The 19,112-nt window shown below is 52.5% G+C and overlaps 2 protein-coding genes across 8 annotated transcripts in view; one reads left to right on the plus strand and one right to left on the minus strand.

Moving 5' to 3' along the window:
• The first annotated feature begins 485 nt into the window (after positions 1-485).
• Positions 486-8,752, plus strand: CENPV (centromere protein V). 2 transcript variants are annotated; one of them, XM_027519469.1, is made up of 5 exons: positions 486-879; positions 2,851-2,949; positions 4,195-4,264; positions 7,437-7,551; positions 8,307-8,440. In XM_027519469.1, the coding sequence occupies exons 1-5, from the start codon at positions 527-529 to the stop codon at positions 8,315-8,317; spliced, it is 648 nt and encodes a 215-aa protein (XP_027375270.1). In that variant the 5' UTR covers positions 486-526; the 3' UTR covers positions 8,318-8,440. The 2 variants fall into 2 exon arrangements, with proteins under 2 accessions (XP_027375270.1, XP_027375269.1); XM_027519468.1 differs by lacking the exon at positions 8,307-8,440 and adding an exon at positions 8,447-8,752 and having other exon boundaries at positions 494-879.
• The window catches only part of PIGL (phosphatidylinositol glycan anchor biosynthesis class L), a 49,903-nt gene continuing 33,491 nt past the window's right edge, over positions 2,701-19,112 (minus strand). Inside the window, exons 4-8 of one of the 6 annotated variants that reach the window (XM_027519462.1) lie at positions 16,569-16,636; positions 14,794-14,825; positions 12,926-13,059; positions 4,106-4,203; positions 2,701-2,863 (exon numbers count right to left, since the gene is read on the minus strand). In XM_027519462.1, coding sequence (XP_027375263.1) covers positions 4,114-4,203; positions 12,926-13,059; positions 14,794-14,825; positions 16,569-16,636 — 324 coding nt within the window. In that variant the 3' untranslated portion in view covers positions 2,701-2,863; positions 4,106-4,113. Of the gene's footprint in view, positions 2,864-4,105; positions 4,204-10,572; positions 11,044-12,444; positions 12,831-12,925; positions 13,060-14,793; positions 14,826-16,568; positions 16,637-19,112 lie in introns of those variants that run through there. The other 5 variants (XM_027519461.1, XM_027519463.1, XM_027519465.1 and 2 more) reach the window with 5 other exon arrangements.

Genomic DNA, 19,112 nt, shown 5'->3' on the forward strand with positions numbered 1-19,112 from the left:
TTTCAGCTGCTGCTTGTCCCGGAGAGGCAGGTCATTTATCCACATTACCTAGCTCATTCGGGCGCACGATGGCTCCTGCCAGGCAGGTGCTGTCCTCATCCGAGATGAAGTTGTCCCGGGGTGCCTGCTCGCGTGTGACTGGGAATTCAGGGTGACCCAGGCCTCAGGAAGGCAGGAGGAAGCACTCAGGGGTTTCAGGAGGCCAGGAGGCTTCGCGGCAGGTGCAAACGGGCCTCGAGTGTCGGGAGCCGAGGCCCGAGGCGCGGTCCCGCAGGGCTTGCCGGCTGGAGCGGCGCAGGTGCGGGCCCCGCGGCGAGCAGGGGTGGGTGCGCTCGCGGTGGCCAGGTGCGGGCGGGGCGGGGGCCGAGGCCGGACAGCGGCCGGGGCGGGGCGGGGCGGGCGCGGCGCCCCGTATGCCAGAGGGGCGGCGGGCGCGCGCGGACGGTGGTAGCGCGCGGGGCGCTGCGGGCGCGCGGGTGAGCGGGGACGCGCGGCGGAGAGGCCTGCGCGCCAGGCTGCGGGAGCCATGCGGCGGGCGAGAAGCGGCGGGGCGACCAAGCCACGCGGGCAGAAGCGGCCGGGGACCTCCAGGGCCCCTGCCTCGGCCCCTAGTGCCGATCGCGCACGGCGGCCCGCGGTTCAGGCCGGGGGCGGGAGCCGGGCGGCGGCGAGGCAGCCGGCGGCCAAGCGACGGTCGCCGCCGGTGCAGGAGGCGGGCCCCGGGGAGCCGCCGCCGGTGCCGCCGTTGCCCCCGCCTCCGCCCTCGGCGCTTACCGCGTCGGAGCTGGACCTGGGCGAGCAGCGGGAGCGCTGGGAGACCTTCCAAAAGCGGCAGAGGCTCAGCTTCGAGGGCGCCGCCAAGCTGCTGCTGGACACTTAGTGAGTGCGGCGCGGCCGGGCCGGCGCCCCTAACGTCGCCACGGTGCTCGAGCCGCGCACCGGCCGGACAAAGGCCTCCGCCCGGCCCGCGCTGCGCGCCGAGGCGGCAGCCTTCCCGGGATGAGGGTCGGCGCGGCTCCCGGTCCCGGGGCCTCTTTCGTGTTTGTGCATGTGTGTTTGGAGAGCGGCTGTGAGGGCAGGGACGGGGCGAGAGGCGCTGGGACAGTTCGGAGCCTCCGGGGAGACCGGCGGCTCGGTTACAGCGCGCGCACTGCGCGGAGCCAGGCGGCTGGAAGACCGAGCGGGCCGCTGGGTTCGGAACCTCCGCGAGCGCTCCAAGGCCCGGGGCTCTGCTTCCCCCCGCTTTGCGACCGCGGGCCAAGGACCCCCGGCTTCCCAGCTGCCCCAGAAGGACTTTGGACGGGCCGTGGGGTTCGCAGCGAGCTGTTAGCTCCGGGGGGCGCCTCGTCGTCTAGATGAGGCCCGTGCCCTGTAGCGCCCTTAATATTTCATTGTCAGTCGTGTTTCACTAGAACCTCTCCCCCCAAAAAACAAAACAACCCAACAATTGCATAACAACTCGAGGATCTCTTTTTCTTAAAAGTGTTTTTTTGTCTTTTGTCCGTAAGAAATTCTCTTCGTTAGGCGAGTGCTTCTCAGAGATGAAATATTGGGTTTTCCGTGCGCTTCACTTTTTGGTTTATCATCTTGGACTGTAGGCTGAACATTTAAAAATCTACATCATCCAACAATTTTGAGCCCTTAAAGTGTGCCAGCTACTGCCCAGTGTCGTAAAACGCAGATTTGGAGTAAATTTAGATTTTAAAACAAACTGATAAATGGCAAAAAAAAAAAAAAAAAGATTTCAAAGTGTTGAAGTGAAAGGGTGAGTTGTTGTTGTTGTTGTTTTTAACCTATCAGATTGGCGCAAGTTACATTCATTCAAGAAAGAAAAACTAGAATATGTAACTTCACTGTTACTGTTAAAACATTATTGTATGAATCTGGAGGATCATAGAGCAAACAGTTAACTGTGGGTCCCTTGGGTGTTAGGAGGCTCTCATCTTTAGCACTGTCCAATGTTGTAAGGTTTGTTTTTTACCATAAGCATTATTTGTGTATGCAGGGGAAAAAATACATCAAATTAATGGAGTCAGCTTGTATAGAAACATGAAAAAGCATACAGTCTTGGTAACCAAATAAATGCAAATTAAAGCTGCAGCAAGCTCCTTTTCCTGTAATTATTGCTTGAGAAGATTCAGTGAAATGTTTTCTCATTCATTACTGATAAGAGTGTTTAGCCCTTCTGGAAAGTACTTGGATGATATTTATCAAATCTTAATAATGTCCAATGAAGGACCTGACTTACAAGTTTTAAAGGGATTAAAGTTGAACATAATGTATACAAATAGCTCTGTAAAAATTCACATGTATGCAAAATACCAGAGGGAAATGCAGCAGAATTACAGGAGCCTTTTGTTAACTTTCTCAAAGACTCTTCTGAACCACAGGACTCGGTCTGATCCTCTTGTCTTTCTTTTTCTCAGCAGCCTGTACACCCTTTTTCACAGTCATGTAAATATTCAGTAATTTGTGTAATGGCTGCTCAAGGTCCCTAAGGCCGGGACCCTGTCTACTGTCCCTAGTTTTTTTATTGCCCTGCTTATAAAAAATCTTAATTAGTACTGGCCATATAAATAAAAATGTTCAGGTGGCTGGTTTAGGATCTTCACCCCAGTTCTCTCTTTTCCATACATTGGGAATAATTTATTCTGCGACTTAACAAAATAGAAGTGGAAAAAAGAGCTCGTAGACACAGAAGGCACTGAATCCTTTTATAAAACTGAGGGCACCTCAAAAGCAGAAATGTGTCCCCGTTGTCCCGTGAAGACTCCAGTTCCATCTTGTTGCTCTCTTTCCACTGTGGCCTGACAGCTTAGGAATCCTAATCTCTCTGATTTCTCCCTCCAGCGAATACCAGGGCCTGGTGAAACACACAGGAGGCTGCCACTGTGGGGCCGTGCGCTTTGAAGTTTGGGCCTCGGCTGACCTGCACATCTTCGACTGCAAGTGAGTGTCGTCTTTTCCTACATTGTTTCAGAGGACACAGCGCCTGAGGGCACTTCAGCATCGTCTGGGGAGTTGGGATCCAGGTGAAACCACCATGGCCGTGAGCAGGGAATTGGGGTCAGGTGATGGGAACATAAAGGTTCATGTACTGTTTTTTCCTTTTATGTGTGTTAGATGTTTTCTTTAAAAATTTAAAAGATGGCGGGAGGCTAAGAATAACAGCCTGCTGTGTGTGTGACACAGCTCAGTCCTGCAGCACAGCTTCAGGGGACATGGAGGGTTCCCTCGACTCGGGCCAGGCAGTTTCTCAGAGACGAGTGCCACCCGTGTGTGGGAGAGAGTGGTACCTTGAAGATGGTTGGGCTGGATGCTGGATGAAAGGCCTTGGGCAGAGTCTGCAGAACTCCACAGAATTGGGTGGGGTGAGGCAAGTGCATGCACACCTGGAAGCTTGCCATGCCCCAGGCTACCTGGCGCATCTGTCTAGGTGAGGCAAGTGGCGCTACCAGGGACAGCAGAGGGCCCGCTGTCAGCACCTGCCCACCTTGTGATAGGTCAGGCCCTCCAGGCTCGCCTTCTGACCTGTGGTTGGTGTGTAACTGACTGTTCAACAATAGCCAGTTCTTTCTGCCCCTTGGTGCCGTGGTGCCTGGGTTATATGTGAAGAATGAATAGATTCCATGGAATTCCTCCCGCGGGGACCTGACCCAGTACTAACAGATGGAAGAAGCAGCCCTATGGAATAAGCTGTTAGAGGACCCCGTGTGGAATTAGAGTTTCGTAAAAGGGGGACTAAAACAAGGGACTTAGGTTTACTTCTGAGGACCTGTGGGCCGTGGAGCTGGGCTTCCTCTGATGTGCAGAGGAGGTCAGGGGACCTAGGCTTCCTTGTCCGTTTCTGCGGGGGATGTGGATCCCGAGGCGGAGAGCAGAGATCTGCCTGATGCTAGATTTCTGTGAACCCACCCTTCCTGTCGCTCGTAAACCAGGGGTGGGGGCGGGGGTGGGGAGCGGGAACGTGGTTCTGCACGTCCTGGTTTTCTTAGGGTTGTGTGGCTTGCACTGCTGGCTGTGGACCTGCGGAGCAGAGGCCCCCAGGCGCCCAACCTGCCTGCCTGAGCCACCCTTCCTTGGAGGGCAGTGAGAGGGCCTTCACCTCCATGGTCAGCCGGCTCCTGGGACCGGGAAACCCAGAGGGCACATAGGGTTGTTCACTGTCCGGGGTCTGCTCGTGTCTTTCCGTAGCTGCAGCATCTGCAAGAAGAAGCAGAACAAACACTTCATTGTCCCTGCCTCTCGCTTCAAGCTTCTGAAGGTGAGTGTTTTGAGCGGGGCTGGGGGGCCCTGCCCTGGCTTACAGGGGGCCGGGAGCCTCCTGGGCCTCTCGGGGGCTTTACTTTCCCTGTCACCCAGGTTTCATGCTTCTCTTTAAAAAGTTATGTTATTTTTCTCCTTTATATTTTGGATACATATTTGATCCATTATGTATAAACATGGAGGATCAAAAAATAAATTTAAGATCACTCAGATCCTCTCAATCAAAGGTAACCATTATTGTGTTTTGGTGTGTGTCCTTGTGCATTATTTTGGACATGGATGAATACGTCTAAATATATGCGTTTTTCTCAGCACAGAATTTTACCTCATTTTCTGTATTATAACTGACTCTTACCATTTCCCAATGAAAAATAAATGATTGAAAAGATTTTTTTTTTTTTTTTGATTGAAAAGATTTTTAACTTTATTCTTTGGGGGAATTTTTTGTGCTTGGTCCCAGCTTTGCAAGGTAAAGAGAGAAAGGCCTTCCTGCCACCGTCCCTTGGCCCCTGGCTTCCCCTCCACCCCCTCCCCGGCCATAGCCACTTCCTACTTACACAATTATGGCTATATTTGTAGTGTTTTTTGTTATATGAATGTGCCACAAGTGATTTTCTACACTTGAACGTCTAGGTTGAGTGCAGTGCTATCTTGAACCTCCCTGTGCCTAAGTCTTTAATAATTTAGAAATTGTTTCTTTGGATCAGTTCTCATGGAAGTAAAATCTCTGGTCAAAGAGTACAGAAGCTTTGGCACTCTGCTCACGGGATGGGATGGAGCTGTGATTGGTCCTTGGGTCCCATTGCCTGCTGTGGTCTGATCAGTGTCTTTGCTTTGGGGTTGTGACCTGTGCGAAGGTCTCCTTCCCTGGGTCAGGAGGGCCTCCTGGAAGCACCTCTGGTCATGTCTGCGCTCGTGGCCCCAGGGCCTTGGCACTGAGTGGCCCCTCAGTGAGTGTCTGGAAGGAGAAGCTGAGATTTAATCCCAGGCACTTTGGGTCAGTTTGTCTGCTTTTCTTTGTCTGCCCTGGATCTTTCCCATGGGTGTCTTATGTGGGGAGGAGGGTGCCAGTGGGCAGCAGGCCTGCCCTTGTCTTTCCCACGAGACCCCCTCCCCTGGGTGCCAGCTAGAGACTGTGGCCCGACCCCTTGAGACAGGTGGTCCCCGAAGACACATGGGCGGCCAGGGGCCCTCGGTTTCAGAGTTGAGAGTTACCCACTTTGTCCCCTCCATGGGCCCGCCCGCCAGTCATTGCCCTGGTGTTTACTGCACTGTTCTCTGACCCAGCCTGTTGAAGGAGCAATTTTCTGTTTGTCCTTTAAAATTAAGTACAGAACTCATTCTTTGATTCAGCAGTGTTTATGGGCACCTCTTGTGTGCCAGGCTCTGTCACACTGAAACCCAGCAGTTTATGTGGCAGACGAGGCCCTTGTCCCCTCAGGGCTTATGTTTTACAAAGGGGAGACAGAGAAATAAGAGGCCTAGAAGTGCCATGTGGAGAGTTAAGCAGGGCAGTGTGGCAGAGGCCGACTGGTGGCGAGTCTCGGTGGGCTTGGGCAGACCCCTAGAGATGAGGCTGTTGGGGGCGCACACTCTGCATGTCCAAGGAGCTGCAGGTTGGCCTTTGTGACCAGAGGGTGGAGGCAGACCAGTGGGCAGGCTGGAAATGAGCATCCTTAGAATGGTAGGACTGGTCAGGCTCAGAGGGTGTGACCCCTGGGGTCGGGAGAATTGACCATGGGTCTCTCGTCATGGTGGTCATTTCTGACAGGGCAGGGAGACAGAAGTAAGCAGGGAGGTTGAACGTACAGGGCATTACAACTAAGATGGGCCATGTGTTCAGCAGAAATTTCGAGGGTGGGTCAGGCTGGTGGTTGGATGCATGGACAGGGTCTGGTGTCAGCACTGGGCTCTCATGCTGATGAGACCCAGGAGGCCGTGAGACTGTGAGTTTCTTGAGGGGAAGTGTTTGATCAGATACCCCTGCGTGGTTGGGGACCACGTGACTGTTCCCTGCTGCCTGTATGTGGAGGAGAGGTTGGGGGCGGGGGTGTTGAGAAGAGGCCCCTCAGGGAGCCACTTCTCTGTGTGGCTCCGAGGGACCCTCTCCATGGTGATGGTCGGGAAGACATGTGGAAACCTCTGACCCTTCAGGCACCCAGTGTCTCCAGAGATAAACTGCTGCTTTCTCAGTTATTCTTTGAAAGTGCGTGCCAGGGTGTGTGCTTTTTAAAAATAGGAATGGTAGTGTACTGCACAAATTGTTTCAAACCTCGCCTTTTCAGTTCCCTCTGTAACCTTGGAGATTGTCTGCTTGTTAGTATTTCTAAGTGGAATTGCCTCATTCTTTTCAAAACTCGGAGAGATTCCATTCTAATGTCTGTACTTGATTCCTTTAATCTTCTGTGGGACAGTTTCCATTTTTTATAAGGTTTCGCCTTTACAGATGGTGCGTTAACACCTATATCCATGTGGTTGGATAAAATACAGAGTTTTGATTGCAGGATACATTTCTAAAAGTGGCATTGCTGGGTTAGAGAAGGTGTGCATTTTGCAATGTTGGCAGATATTATCCAGTGTTGTGGATTTGTACTCCTGTGACTCACATCCAGGAGTGCACGTTTCTCTACACACGCAGTTCTGAGTAAGCTCAGTTGGTAATTTTTCCCCGGGACAATGAAGAGCATACCTCACTGCAGTTCGTGAGCATGGATATCGTGTCAAAGGTTAAAGAGAGACTTGTTCTCCGGTTTCTCTGAACTGTCTGTGCACGTCCTCTGCTGGGTCTCCTGTCTGTGTCTCCATTAGGGATGTTAGCCTGTGATGTCCTTTCCTGGTCCTTTGTAGATGAATTTGAGTCCAGCGAGCATGTTCTCAAGGCCTTGAGCGGTGCTGTCTGGGGACACGGGGACCCAGTCCCTCACTTGATGCCTCCTCATTTAGGCCTGGGCCGCAGTGGGGAGCTCAAGATCAGAGGTTTTGTGTGCAGGGAGCCCTGAGTTGTCATGCTCCAGGCTGATGGGTCTCCAGGTTGTGACGATGGGCCCCAACCTCAGACAGGACGTGTCCTCGTGACCCTGGGAGCCGGGCCAGAGGGCGTTCCCCACTGAGGTTTTTACAGGGTTTATTTCTGTAAAAGACAACTGAAGCTCCTTGTCTGTGTCTCTCAGGGAGCCGACAGCATCACCACGTACACCTTCAATACCCACAAGGCGCAGCACACCTTCTGTAAGCGCTGTGGCGTCCAGAGCTTTTATTCTCCCCGCTCTAACCCTGGAGGCTTCGGTGAGTGGAATGGGGGCAAGCTCAGGGCACCAACGCCCTGTGGCCACCTGGGGTGAGACACGCTCTGGAACGGGTGCTGGAGTCTCTGGCCATCCTCCTGCCTGGCCAGGCCTCTCCCTCACGTGTGTGAGAGGAGCTGGGCTCGCCCACTGAACTCTTCGCAGACACGGCATAGCCTGGCCCTGGGCCTCCAGAGACCTTCCGGTCCTGACTCGTATTTCCTGCTGCTGTGGGAGCTGGATGCTGCCGGGGGGCCCACTGCAGGGGGAGGACATGGGCCTGGGGTGGCGGGGGTGGCATGTGAAGGAGGTGAGGATGAACAGCAGTGATGATGCCAGTAAAACTGGGCTTGTTCAAACACAAACAAGGAAACCCCAGGTCCCTCTTCTTGGATCTGGGGGCAAAACCACCCTTAGACAGTTAAGAATGACACCAGCTGCTATGCAAATCGGGTAGGAAGTAGCCATGGAGGCTGCTTCTGGAAGCCTGCAGCCTCCAGGACTGCATGGGCCAGCTGTCTTGAGCCTTGGGGGGGCCTGACGTCACCCTGCCCGCCTACCCTTCTTCCCATAGAGCTCCTGTCTGCTCCTTTCCTGCTACACGGAGCGTCTTTCCCGCCTGCCTTCCTGTACGGATGGGGACATATTTAAAGCTGAGAAAGTTACCCCTCAGTGCCCTGGATGAGGCCTGTGAATTCCTCAGGCTGCCCAGCAGAGGTGGCTCCAGGCTCAAGCCTTTCTCTTTTGTCCTCTCAGCTCGATGTTGAATGACAGTCAGCCCTGGCCACCCCTGAGCCCCGTTTGAGAGAAGGAGAGTGAGCCAGGAGCTGCCGTGGTGAGCTGTGGGGTGGGTTTGTCTGAGAGCCTTCCCGGCTTTCATGCCCACCTCCCTGCAGGGATTGCCCCCCACTGCCTGGATGAGGGCACCGTGCGCAGCGTGGTGGTGGAAGAGTTCAATGGCAGCGACTGGGAAAAGGCCATGAAGGAGCATAAGACCATCAAGAACATGTCCAAGGAGTGAGCTCCCACGCCTCCTGTCCAGGAAGGGCCTACGGCCTCTGCAGTCTGCTCCGGCCACCAGTGTCTTCAGGCAGCTCTTGTCCTCCCCTACCTGATTTTGACATAGGCTAGTTGATACCCTTCTGTCCCCCTTCCTGACTTTTGTGCGATCTTCTAGAGAAATAAATATTTTTAACATTAAAGCGGTTCCTCTGGTTTATCGTCTTCCCTGTCCTTTGGTTTTGCTTCCGAGGCCAGTGGTTCAGTGGCAGGTAATTACTGAGCACTGTTATGGTTCTTGCAGCCTTGGCCTGGCTGGGGGGTGGGGTGGGGGGGATGGTGTCAAAGGACAAATGAGAGCTGGTGAGTGGTCACAAGCTACCCAAGCTGTGACAAGAACATGAACCCAGGAGTCTGGAGGAGAAGGAGCTAGTTGTGGAAAACCTCTGGGGGAGTGTGATGGGAGCCTGTTTCTTTTTTTTTTTAAGTCAATCAGCTTCTGATCCCCCCCCGCCCCCCCTGCCAATTGTGGTAAAATACACAAAATTAATTTCTAGTGCACAGCTCAGTGGTGCTGGGTATGTTTACGGTTTTGTGCCACCAATTTCCACAGCTCTTCATTTTGCAAAACTGAGCCCCCTCTACCCATCAACAATAACTTTGAGCCTATGTTTTTAAAGGAAGCAGGATTTGGGACAAGAAGAGAGAAGCAGCTGTGGACAGAGGTGTGGGCACAAGGTAAAGCCAGACTTGTGGTGGGAAGAAATAGAGGGTCAGAAAGAAATAGAAGCCGCCTGTGGCATCTTGGCTCTGTCCTATATGTGCTGGGAAGCCCTGAGGGCTCTAAACCGTCTTCCGACCCGTACCCTGCCACACCCTCCGTGTTCCATGTAGCTTCCTATCATAATCAGTGCTTTATTTATTACAATAAGATGCTTTCTTAAAGCATCCCTTCCATTACCAACTACTGGGTGTATATGTACATACCTAATGGCAAATGCTTAGTAAGTATTGCTCTTTGCTTTAGGAAAGTGACTTATGAAATTATCTGGGAGGGAGAGTAGACCAGAAAAAAGAGCAGGAGGAGGACATCCAGATGGACTGGGGTTCTGTGTGGTCACCACATCAGCTGAAGGCAGGTTGGAAGGAGCTGGTAAAACATTCTACAGGTGAAACAGGAGTTTATTATGGTGCAGTGAACATCCCCTCTGACCTGCCTCCCTCTTGCTGTGGCATATAAAACATATAGTTTTGTGTCTCCTAAAAACAAATGCTAAGTCACTTCAGTCGTGTCTTCACGACCCTGTGGACTGTAGCCCACCAGGCTCCTCTGTCCATGAGATTTTCCAGGCAAGAATACTGGAGTGGGTTGCCATTCCTTTCTCCAGGGGATCTTTGCCACCCAGGGATCAAACTCAAATCTCTTATGTCTCTGGCATTGACAGGTGAATTCTTTACTACTAGATTCTGTATGGAGAAGGCAATGGCACCCCACTCCAGTACTCTTGCCTGGAAAATCCCGTGGATGGAGGAGCCTGGTGGGCTGCAGTCCATGGGGTCGCTAAGAGTCGGACACGACTGAGCGACTTCACTTTCACTTTTCACTTTCATGCATTGGAGAAGGAAATGGCAACCCACTCCAGTGTTCTTGCCTGGAGAATCCCAGGGACAGGGGAGCCTAATGGGCTGCTGTCTATGGGGTCGCACAGAGTTGGACACGACTGAAGCGACTTAGCAGCAGCAGCAGCTTCTGTATGTTTTGTTTTGCAACTTGCATTTTTTTTGTTGGTAGCATCTTGCTCTTCTCGTGTCCCCTGCATTGGGAGCGCGGAGTCTTAGCCACTGGACCACCTGGGAGGTCCCCTTGTGGAGGCGTTTTCCCTAGATTTGAATCTGATGTGTAGTCCACAAAGATAAAGCCATGGAATTATGGTTGAACAAATTCAGTATAGACTGCTCTGCATGTGTATGGGGGGTGAGCCTGCCTTGGAAAAGACATGAAAATATATGACATAGGACAGGATTCCAGAGACCTTTACGTTTATTTATAATAATCGCAGGTCTGTGTTAGGGAGTTCACAGACACTGTGCCATTGTGTGAACTGTTCCACACAAGAACTCGAGAAGCTAGCCAGGTAGCTGTCGTTGTCCTTGGCTTGGTTTGTGTTTGGTGGCTTTGGTTTTGTCGCCCAGAGGAAGACGCTCAGGTCTGGCAGCCTGTTGGGTCTGCACAGCTCCCATTTTATTAGAGGCCGGGCAGTTTGGAGGAGAGGGCCCTGGAACTCAGGTTGATGCTGGGATGTCCTTGACTCGGGGAGACAAGCCTGCTCCAGACAGGCCCTGGGCTCCCTGGCTGTCTTTCCCTTGGTTTCTTGGTCCGAGAGCCCGTTCTGGCTCAGAGAAAGTTCAGAGAGTTAATCCTCATGTAGCGGGAGAACAGCATATAGAGGCGGCGGAACCAGAGCAGCTGGCTGCGGTGGCAGGACATGGCTCTCTGGGGGGACGAGAGGAGTGGTTCTGGAGCTGGTGGCTCTGCTGTTTCCATCTGCCTCCTCCCACCTGCACACTCAGAGCCACAGCCAGACCTGGCTTCCCCTGTGACCTTCGAAATCCCCTGGATTGGCCTATAGTGGCTGCTTCCCGCCCCACCCCTCCATCTCCTGACATCCCCATGACAAGACCAGCCGGTGCTGATGCAGCCGAGCACAATCTCAGTCACAACCCTGTGAGCGAAGGGCTTTACTGTTGCTTTTTTTTTTTTAACAGATGAGGAAACTCATCCATCTCAAATAGCAAGCAGGTAGTAAAGCTGAGATTGGAACCCAGAGCCCTCAGGTTGACTCGAGCCTTCATTCTTCACTCCTTTGCCCCGCCTATATTCTTCATCCTTTGGCCCCGTTACCCCATGTATATGACTCGTGCAGGGCTGTTTTCTGCTCAGACTCCTCTGAATCAGCTAAGCTGGGTAAATACAGCCACTCTGAGAAGAAGAAAGGAAGTGGTACCCATAGGTCCAGGGGTCTCTTTGCCATCTGGTGGGGGAATGTTATCCTATTATTCAGAACTAATGTAGCTCGGTTTCTAAATAGAATAGATCATAACAACTGATTTAACTAGATAGACCCTATAAATACAGTTCCTGTTTTTCTGTAAAGACCACAACTAATGCTTATAATCTAAGCGAGTATCATTGCAAACATTTACGTAAAAAACTCATTTTATATTCATTGTTCGAACATCCATGGCTTTAGAGATGTAAATACCCCGTGATGACTATAAGCTTGAAGCTGATAATGAGAACATCACTATATTCAGGCAAAAATATTACATACTGTGGTTTCAACAGGAAATACAACCACAATTTTTAAATAAAAATTTTTCTCAGAGTACCATTGGAACATATACATTACCATCTGTAAAATAGATAATGGGAGCTCAGTCTGGTGCTCTGTGATGGCCTAGAGGGGTGGGATGGGGTGTGAGGTGGGAGGGAGGTTCAAGAGGAAGGGGACATGTGTAGACATATAGCTGATTTATGGTGTTGATCAGAAGAAAACAATACAACATTGTAAAGCAATTATCCTCCAATTAAAACATTAAAAAAAAAATTACTCTCAGAGTTCCACATGAATGCAAAGGGTTAAGGACTAGAACTCCTGGCAGCCTCCTCGCTAGCCCAGTGCTTCTCAGACCACCGCCCCCCACCCCACCGCCCCCCACCGACCACCACTTTTCCACCAAGAGGGCCTCGCCTGGCCTGACTCCTCAACAGGCAAACAGTGGGCTGCCCACTGGTCTTTACTGAGGCTCCTGACAAGTCTGAGTTCTTAAGACTCAAGCTGGAAGCCTGGTCCACGTATAACAGTAAAAAACCCATAAATCAAAATGTCCAATCTTCAGGGGTTTGTGAACTGTTTTATGGCAATGTCCGTGCAAGGGAACACAGGCAGCCATTAAGATTTGAACATGTAAGGATGTCAGAAAAGACGGTCAAGATGTTAAAGTAGGTTTCAAACAGCAGGCTCTGTGTCACCCCATTTTACATACATATGTCAATACTCTTGTATTTGAGTGATTACCTGTATGGGATGGGGTTGCAGGTAGTTTTGATGAATGATTTTTATTTTCGACTTGCGTTTATGTATCTACTCCCAGACTTTCCACACTGAGCCTATATTGTTACTTTTTTTTTTTTTTCCAGTTGTGCTGTTTCTATACTCAGAAGATAAGGTGCAAGTCCCTGAAGGTCTACGGCTCCCAGTGTCTGGCTGTGGGCCTGCCCTGGGGACAGAACCACATGGAAGGCCTTGGGTGAGGGGCTTTGGGGGACCTGATGGGGCGGGGGGAGCGGTGTGGGGACGAGGGGCGGTCCTCACCTGGGCCTGGGCTGCCTCACGTTGGGTGAGCACGAAGAGGGCGTCGCGGGCGAGCAGCAGGGAGCAGGGTAGGTCCAGCAGACAGAGGTATTTGCGCAGCAGGTTCACAGACTGGAGCGTGAGCACCGAGCACCCTGCGGGGGCGGGGGAGGGCGGGGTGACTTGCAGCTCCAGGCTGGTTTTCCTGAGCTCCCCACTGGCGTGCATCAGAGCTGCTCTTTGCCCATTGTTCTCACAGATGAGAGGGTGAAAGGGCCCAGAACACCTGGAGGCCACCCTCTGTGTGCTCTGTGCCCCCAGCAGGGAGAGACTGACTGCTGGAGGCCAGGGTCAAACCCAAGGGGGGAGTGGTGCAGGCAGACTTTCTGTCTTAGGAGGCTATAGGCCTGGCTCCTGCGTCACTGGAGAACTCATGGGCTTGGGGAGGTCCCTTCACCTCAGTGAGCCTCAAGTTTCTCATCTGTATGATGGGTTGTTGGTCATTTGTGAGTGTGGGACCCGCCTGTCTCCCACATGCCATGTGGTTAGCTGCTCAGTTGTGTCCAACTCTTCATGAGTACATGCCAGGCTCCTCTGTCCATGGGGTTCTCCAGGCAAGAATACTGAAGTGGGTTGCCATTCCCTTCTCCAGGGGACCTTCCCAACCCAGGTCTCTTCTGTCTCCTGCATTGGCAGGTGGGTTCTTTCCCACTAGCGCCAGCGGGGCTGTCTTCTGGGGTTGAGCAAACACACCAGAGCTATGTTCCTGAGCCCCTGCAGCTTCACCAGCCAGAAGCCCACCCAGAGAGGGCATGCTGCCTGGGGGTCCATCATTCAGTCCCCAGGGCTCTCCTGTGAGGGGTGCATGTCCACAAAGAAACTGGCTCAGGGAGGTGAGGGCGGTCAGACGCCTTCCCGTGAGTTAGGAAGTGTTTCAGACCTGTCCAGCACCCAGCAGTCACCTACAGCCTGGTCAGTTACCTGGGGGATAGATGTGAGCTTGGATGGACATCCTGAAAGGACACTAGAGGTGGGATAGAAGCTGGCCAGGGAGAAAGCCGGGCAGGTGAGGGGCAAGGCCCACAGAGGTGGTTACGTCCTGTGTCAGCCCATATGGGTCCCAGGTTCTTGGTCAAAATTGTTTCTGGGTGTGTCTGTGGGTTTCACATCTGAACTGGATGACTGGGGAAAGCAGAAGGCCTGGATCGGTCTTGTCCAGTCCATCGAGGGAGGGAGAACGTGTCCCCTTCTGTCCGACTGCAGAGCTGGACCCTGCTTGTCTGCCCAAGATCAAGACTGACCCTATCGGCTCCCTGTTCTCAGGCCTTTGGACTCAGACAGATTAAAGGACGCCCTGGCTCTCCTAGGCCTCCAGCTTGCAGGTGGTGGATCCTTGATTTCTTGGCCTCCATAATCGTGTGAGCCAATTCCTTTTTATATATTATTATTGTTGTTCTGTTGCTAAGTCGTGCCCAACACTTTGTGACCCCATGGACCACAGCAAGCCAGGCTCGCCTGTCCTTTCCTTCTCCCGGTGTTTGCTCAGACTCATGTCCATTGAGTCAGTGATGCTGTGTAAACATCTGTATGTGTATAATATATGCAGAAGCACATCTGTCTATCTGCATGTCCTGTTGGTCCATTTCTCTAGAGAACCCTGATGACACCCCCTCCTCCCTCACACACAGAGGATACTTCTCAGTGGACACAACTTGACCGTGAGGCCTGGGGAACCCACTGTGACAGGCACAGTGAGCTGAGTCAGGACAGTGTGGCCCTGCCTCCCTGTCCGCCCCCCTCCCGCCACTGGGCCAAGGGCAGCTCTCTGTATATTTAGCACATTTAGAGGGACAGTGGCAGCAACCTGTTGCAACAGGGCACGGCCTTACCTTTGGGTAGCTTCCCTTCTGCCTGCAGGGTCCTGGCAGAGAAAACGGAGAGAGTGCAAGTGAGAACCCTCTGCAGTTAATGGGAGGGGCTGTTAGAGCCTGGCCTGCCCCACCCTGGGGTCCCTCCACGTAGGTTTCCAGGCAGGTTCTTGAGCATAAGTCACCACAGAGATTCCTTGGACTCCATAGCTCTGGCTATGGCTGAAGGGGCTAGGGTGGGTCCTTCATCCAAGGTCAGCCAATCTGGAGATGACCAGTGGCTTATGAGGTGCCCTGGTCCAAGCTGTGCCCACCAGAGATGAAAGTAACAATGGACTCTTCAGAGTTTTTCTCCTTTATGAGATTGTGATGTGAGTGTGGTGGGAAAATATGTAAAGTGTTCATTGGTATTTCTTCCCTGACAGTCCTCTCCCCTTGCACACACCTCTTAGCAGTAGAGGCCATTCTGTGCTCACTGCCCTAAGAGGAGGCGTGAGGGGATTCCCTGGGGGTCCAGTCATTAAGACTTGGTGCTTCCACTGCAGAGGGCGCAGGTTCAATCCCTAGTCAGGGAACTAAGATCCCACATGCTGTGCAGTGTGGTGAGAAAAAAGCGTGTATCCTAAGAGGAGGGGTGAGCTGGGTCCAACAGCAATATGAAAATGAAATCCTTGTTTCGGAAGCTGACAGGTGGGCAATGGGACAAAGAGTCCCCTTCCCCCACACCCCAACACACAGACATATGGACTCATGGGGAAGGGGTTCTCAGGAGCAGGGATTAAAGACAAGAAGTTGGCCTGACTTACAGAGCTTGAGAAATAGAAAATGCCGAGCTCAGAGGCAGCTCATCCTGCACTCTGGGTGGAGCCCTGGGGATGAACTCCAAGGAAAGAGCTCAGAGGCAGATCTAAGGGCAGGAGAGAGGTACCCTGGAGACACATCTTCAAGCCCTGAAGAGAACGGGCACATTCAGAAGAAAGGTGTAGAGTCAGTCCTTGACCTCAAGCTGCCCTCTCCCTTCCCTAGGCTGGGTCCAGCAAGCTGCTTTTGGGCCCAAGAGGAGCAGGCTCAAGAGATCAGGACATAAGCTACTGGTCTGTATGACCCCAGAGAAGTCCCTCAAGATCTGTGAGGGTTTTTTTTTTTTTTTAACCAGTTAAATGCAGGTGGTGGTCATGGTTGTTAGTTGTGTGGTCGTGGTTGTTAGTCGCTCAGTTGTGTGTGACTCATTGCAACTCCAGTGGGCTATAGCCTGCCAGGTTCCTCTGTCCATGGGATTTCCCAGGCAAGAATACTGGAGCGGGTTGCCATCTCCTCTTCCAAGGGATCTTCCTGACACAAGGATTGAATCCACCTCTCCTGCATCAGCAGGCAGATTCTTTACCACTGAGCTGCCAGGGAAGCCCTAAATGCAGATGCATGTCAGTAAAATGCAGTGGCTGCAAAGAACAGGTGAGATTTCAAATGATGTGCACATCCTCCTTCTCCAAAGAAAAATCTGAAATCAGGAGGATGCCCATTCATCGATCCCAGCCCTCAGACCTGCCCGTGAGCTACAAGGAGGTGAAATTTGGCTCTAACGTTTCCTGAGGCCAAAGCAGAGGGAGGAATCCAATCAGTTCCTGCATTTGGCTGCATCTGGGGACAGAGAGACTCAGCTATTAGGAGGCAAGGTCATAACTCTAGAACTTGAGGGCGCCTGCTCCTGGGAGGATAAGGTGAGATGACCCATGAGGTGGAGAGTAATGAGGAGACCGCCCACCCCAGCCACCCAGGGAACTGGCGCACCATCGTACCTCACAGCTGCATTCAGAGCCACGTGGTTGCTGTGCCCACTCACGCCCCCCTCATCGAAGGTCACCACCTGCAGAGACACAGAGCTGCACTCCAGACTGTCTGAATAGTCTCTCCCGCCTCCGTCCACACCACCTGGGACAGACAGGAGGACCCAGAACCCTGAACCTGTTCGTGTTCTGAGTGCATCAGAACTGACTTGGGAGCAGGTCGGTGGTGTGTGACTGCTGTTCAGCCCTGTGGCTGTGGGCTTGACTCTTCTCTTGCTCCTGGACAGCAGAGCAGAGTGGAACTGGGCCACGAGAGAAACCTGGGTTCAGCATGTCTGTGTTTCTTATCTGCCTGGCCTCTTAGCAGCACGTTTGGTTTCCCGAGTGGCTGCTGTGTGACCTTTGTTCATGTCGATGCCGTCTGATGATTCGGTCCCTCTTCCTGGTGCTGTGTTGAGGTCATGAAAGCGCTAGGGGACAGTGTCCACCACGCCCTGGGGCTCAGAGAAGCCCGTGGCTCCTCGTAGGCTGCCTCTGCGTCCACATTCTCAGACCAGCGTCTGCTTCTCCAACTATAAGCCTAGCCTAGGCTCCAGATTCATTTCTGCACAGATGAGTTAAAAAATCCAAAGAATAATTTGAGTAATAATAAATGTAATAGAATAGCTGGAATAAGTAAAAAAAAAAAAAAAAAAAAAGATGTAGGAAAGAAGACAGGACTCAGAGAAAGGCACAGGTGTGGCTGGTTGAGGGGGATGGAAAGAGGGGACCAGGCAGCCAAGAGAGTAGGATTACGGAGGAGCAGGGGCAGGTGAGCTGACATTTAAAGAAAAACACTGTTGACCTTGAGTTAATAATTAGTGAGGCTGAATGATGGGAACATGAGTTTCATTATACTCTTTGCTCTACTTTTGCATGCTTGAAATTCTCCACAGGGGGAAATTTTTTTTAAAAAGGCTTACAAACAGATCCCATTATGATGGATACGTGTCATACATTTGTTAAAACCCACGGGACATACAGCACCAGGAGTGAACCCTAGTGTGAACCTGGGGTGATGATGACATATTAGTGTAGATTCACTCACTGTACAGGTCATGGGGCCAGGGGTACGTGTATACTTTCTGCCCAGTTATACTGTGAACCTAACATTGCTCTGGAAACTATAGTGTGTTAAAAAAAAAACAAAAAACACTTCACCCTAGAACCCAGGTACCCCGTTCTGATCCCATCCTTCTGTGGAGCCAAGCCTGGAGTGCCGAAGTCCACTCTCACCTCTGACCTAGTTACCCTGACCTTCAGGCATATCATAGAATGTCGCTACTGGGAGCGATTTCATCTTCAGTGTCTTGGTTCTCTCATCTGTGACATTGGGAGAGTGAGGCCTCCCTCCTTTCTCTCTGGGTCAGGTGAAGGTCAAATGAAGCCCTGTGGGAACGTGTAGGACCTGGACAGCAGCCCAAGCTGAGTGTCTGCTGCCCTCGCTGAGGTGACTCTGGGACGCGGTTGTCTCAGGCCAGCCGGGGCACACTCCCTGGTCTGGGGGCTTGGGGCCACTGCAGTTCATCCCCATCACTTAAAATTCTCCAAGGTCTTGTTTCCTGTTTATCCCACACCTTGCAACAAGCCCTGAGTCTTCCTGCTGTGAGGAGGGCTGAGCTGAACTGTCTCCACCCCCTGGTCTCATGCAGATTAGGACCTGGCAGCAATGGCGTCTGTCCACCTTCCCCCCTAAACTGCAGAAATCTTTGTTCAAATGAAGTCTTCCCTGGACCCCAGTAAACAATAGGCTGCTTTCACTTCTCTAAGACAGTGGCTCACAGGACATGGTCCGTGAAGGATAAACAGCAACACCTGTCACCAGGGCAAGACACACAGCAAATACTGCCCCAAAGAGGGCTGAAGAAGTCACGGAGGGCTTCTGGGAGAAGGCGGTCTTAGTTGGGCCTGGACCACAAGTCAGTTTTCAGGGAAACAAACTTGGGAGATTCTTCTGTGTCTGTGCCCTGAGCTCCTCCCTGGATGTTCAGAGCTGTGGCTGTGATGTGGTCTAAACACGAACCTGGCCCCTCGGTGAGGTCCAGCCCTGTTCATCAGCCAGTGGCACCTTTGGGAGGGCTGGTCAGAGGTGGCCAAGTTCATAAAGATGGGGGTTTATCCCACAAGTAGGACTGACTGAAGACCAGTTGTTCCTATGAACCAAAGCCAGAGAGGAGAGAGTCTGGGGACTAGCTGTGGGCATGCCACTGCCCAGGAAGACAGGGTACCAAGGGTCACTGCAGCACACCTCATTGACCCTGCCCTGTGCCCCAGCCGGCCCTGAGGACCAGCTCTGTCCACCGCCAGGCTGTGGAGCCCTGAGAGGGTCTGAGTGTGGTCTGGGAAAAGCAGGGCAAGAGGAGCCAGGCCGGCTATCACCTCAGACCCTGAAGCAAGGTACATCCAGGAGGGGTGGGCCTGCAGCTGTTGGTGACCATTCGTCCGGCCAGAACAAAGTGTAAAGCCGGTGCCAATCCCTGGTGGGGCCAGCGGCCCCCCTGCACCTACAGCTCCGTG

The sequence above is a fragment of the Bos indicus x Bos taurus genome, chromosome 19 (genome assembly GCF_003369695.1).
Source record: "Bos indicus x Bos taurus breed Angus x Brahman F1 hybrid chromosome 19, Bos_hybrid_MaternalHap_v2.0, whole genome shotgun sequence".
In the NCBI taxonomy this organism is placed as follows: domain Eukaryota; kingdom Metazoa; phylum Chordata; class Mammalia; order Artiodactyla; family Bovidae; genus Bos; species Bos indicus x Bos taurus.

Excerpts from the sequence above, each read along its gene's own strand:
- CENPV (XM_027519468.1), top strand. The coding sequence starts at position 527 with ATGCGGCGGGCGAGAAGCGGCGGGGCGACCAAGCCACGCGGGCAGAAG. Across the intron at positions 880-2,850 it reads AAGCTGCTGCTGGACACTTA|CGAATACCAGGGCCTGGTGA; the intron begins GTGAGTGCGGCG and ends TTCTCCCTCCAG. Across the intron at positions 4,265-7,436 it reads CTCGCTTCAAGCTTCTGAAG|GGAGCCGACAGCATCACCAC; the intron begins GTGAGTGTTTTG and ends TGTGTCTCTCAG.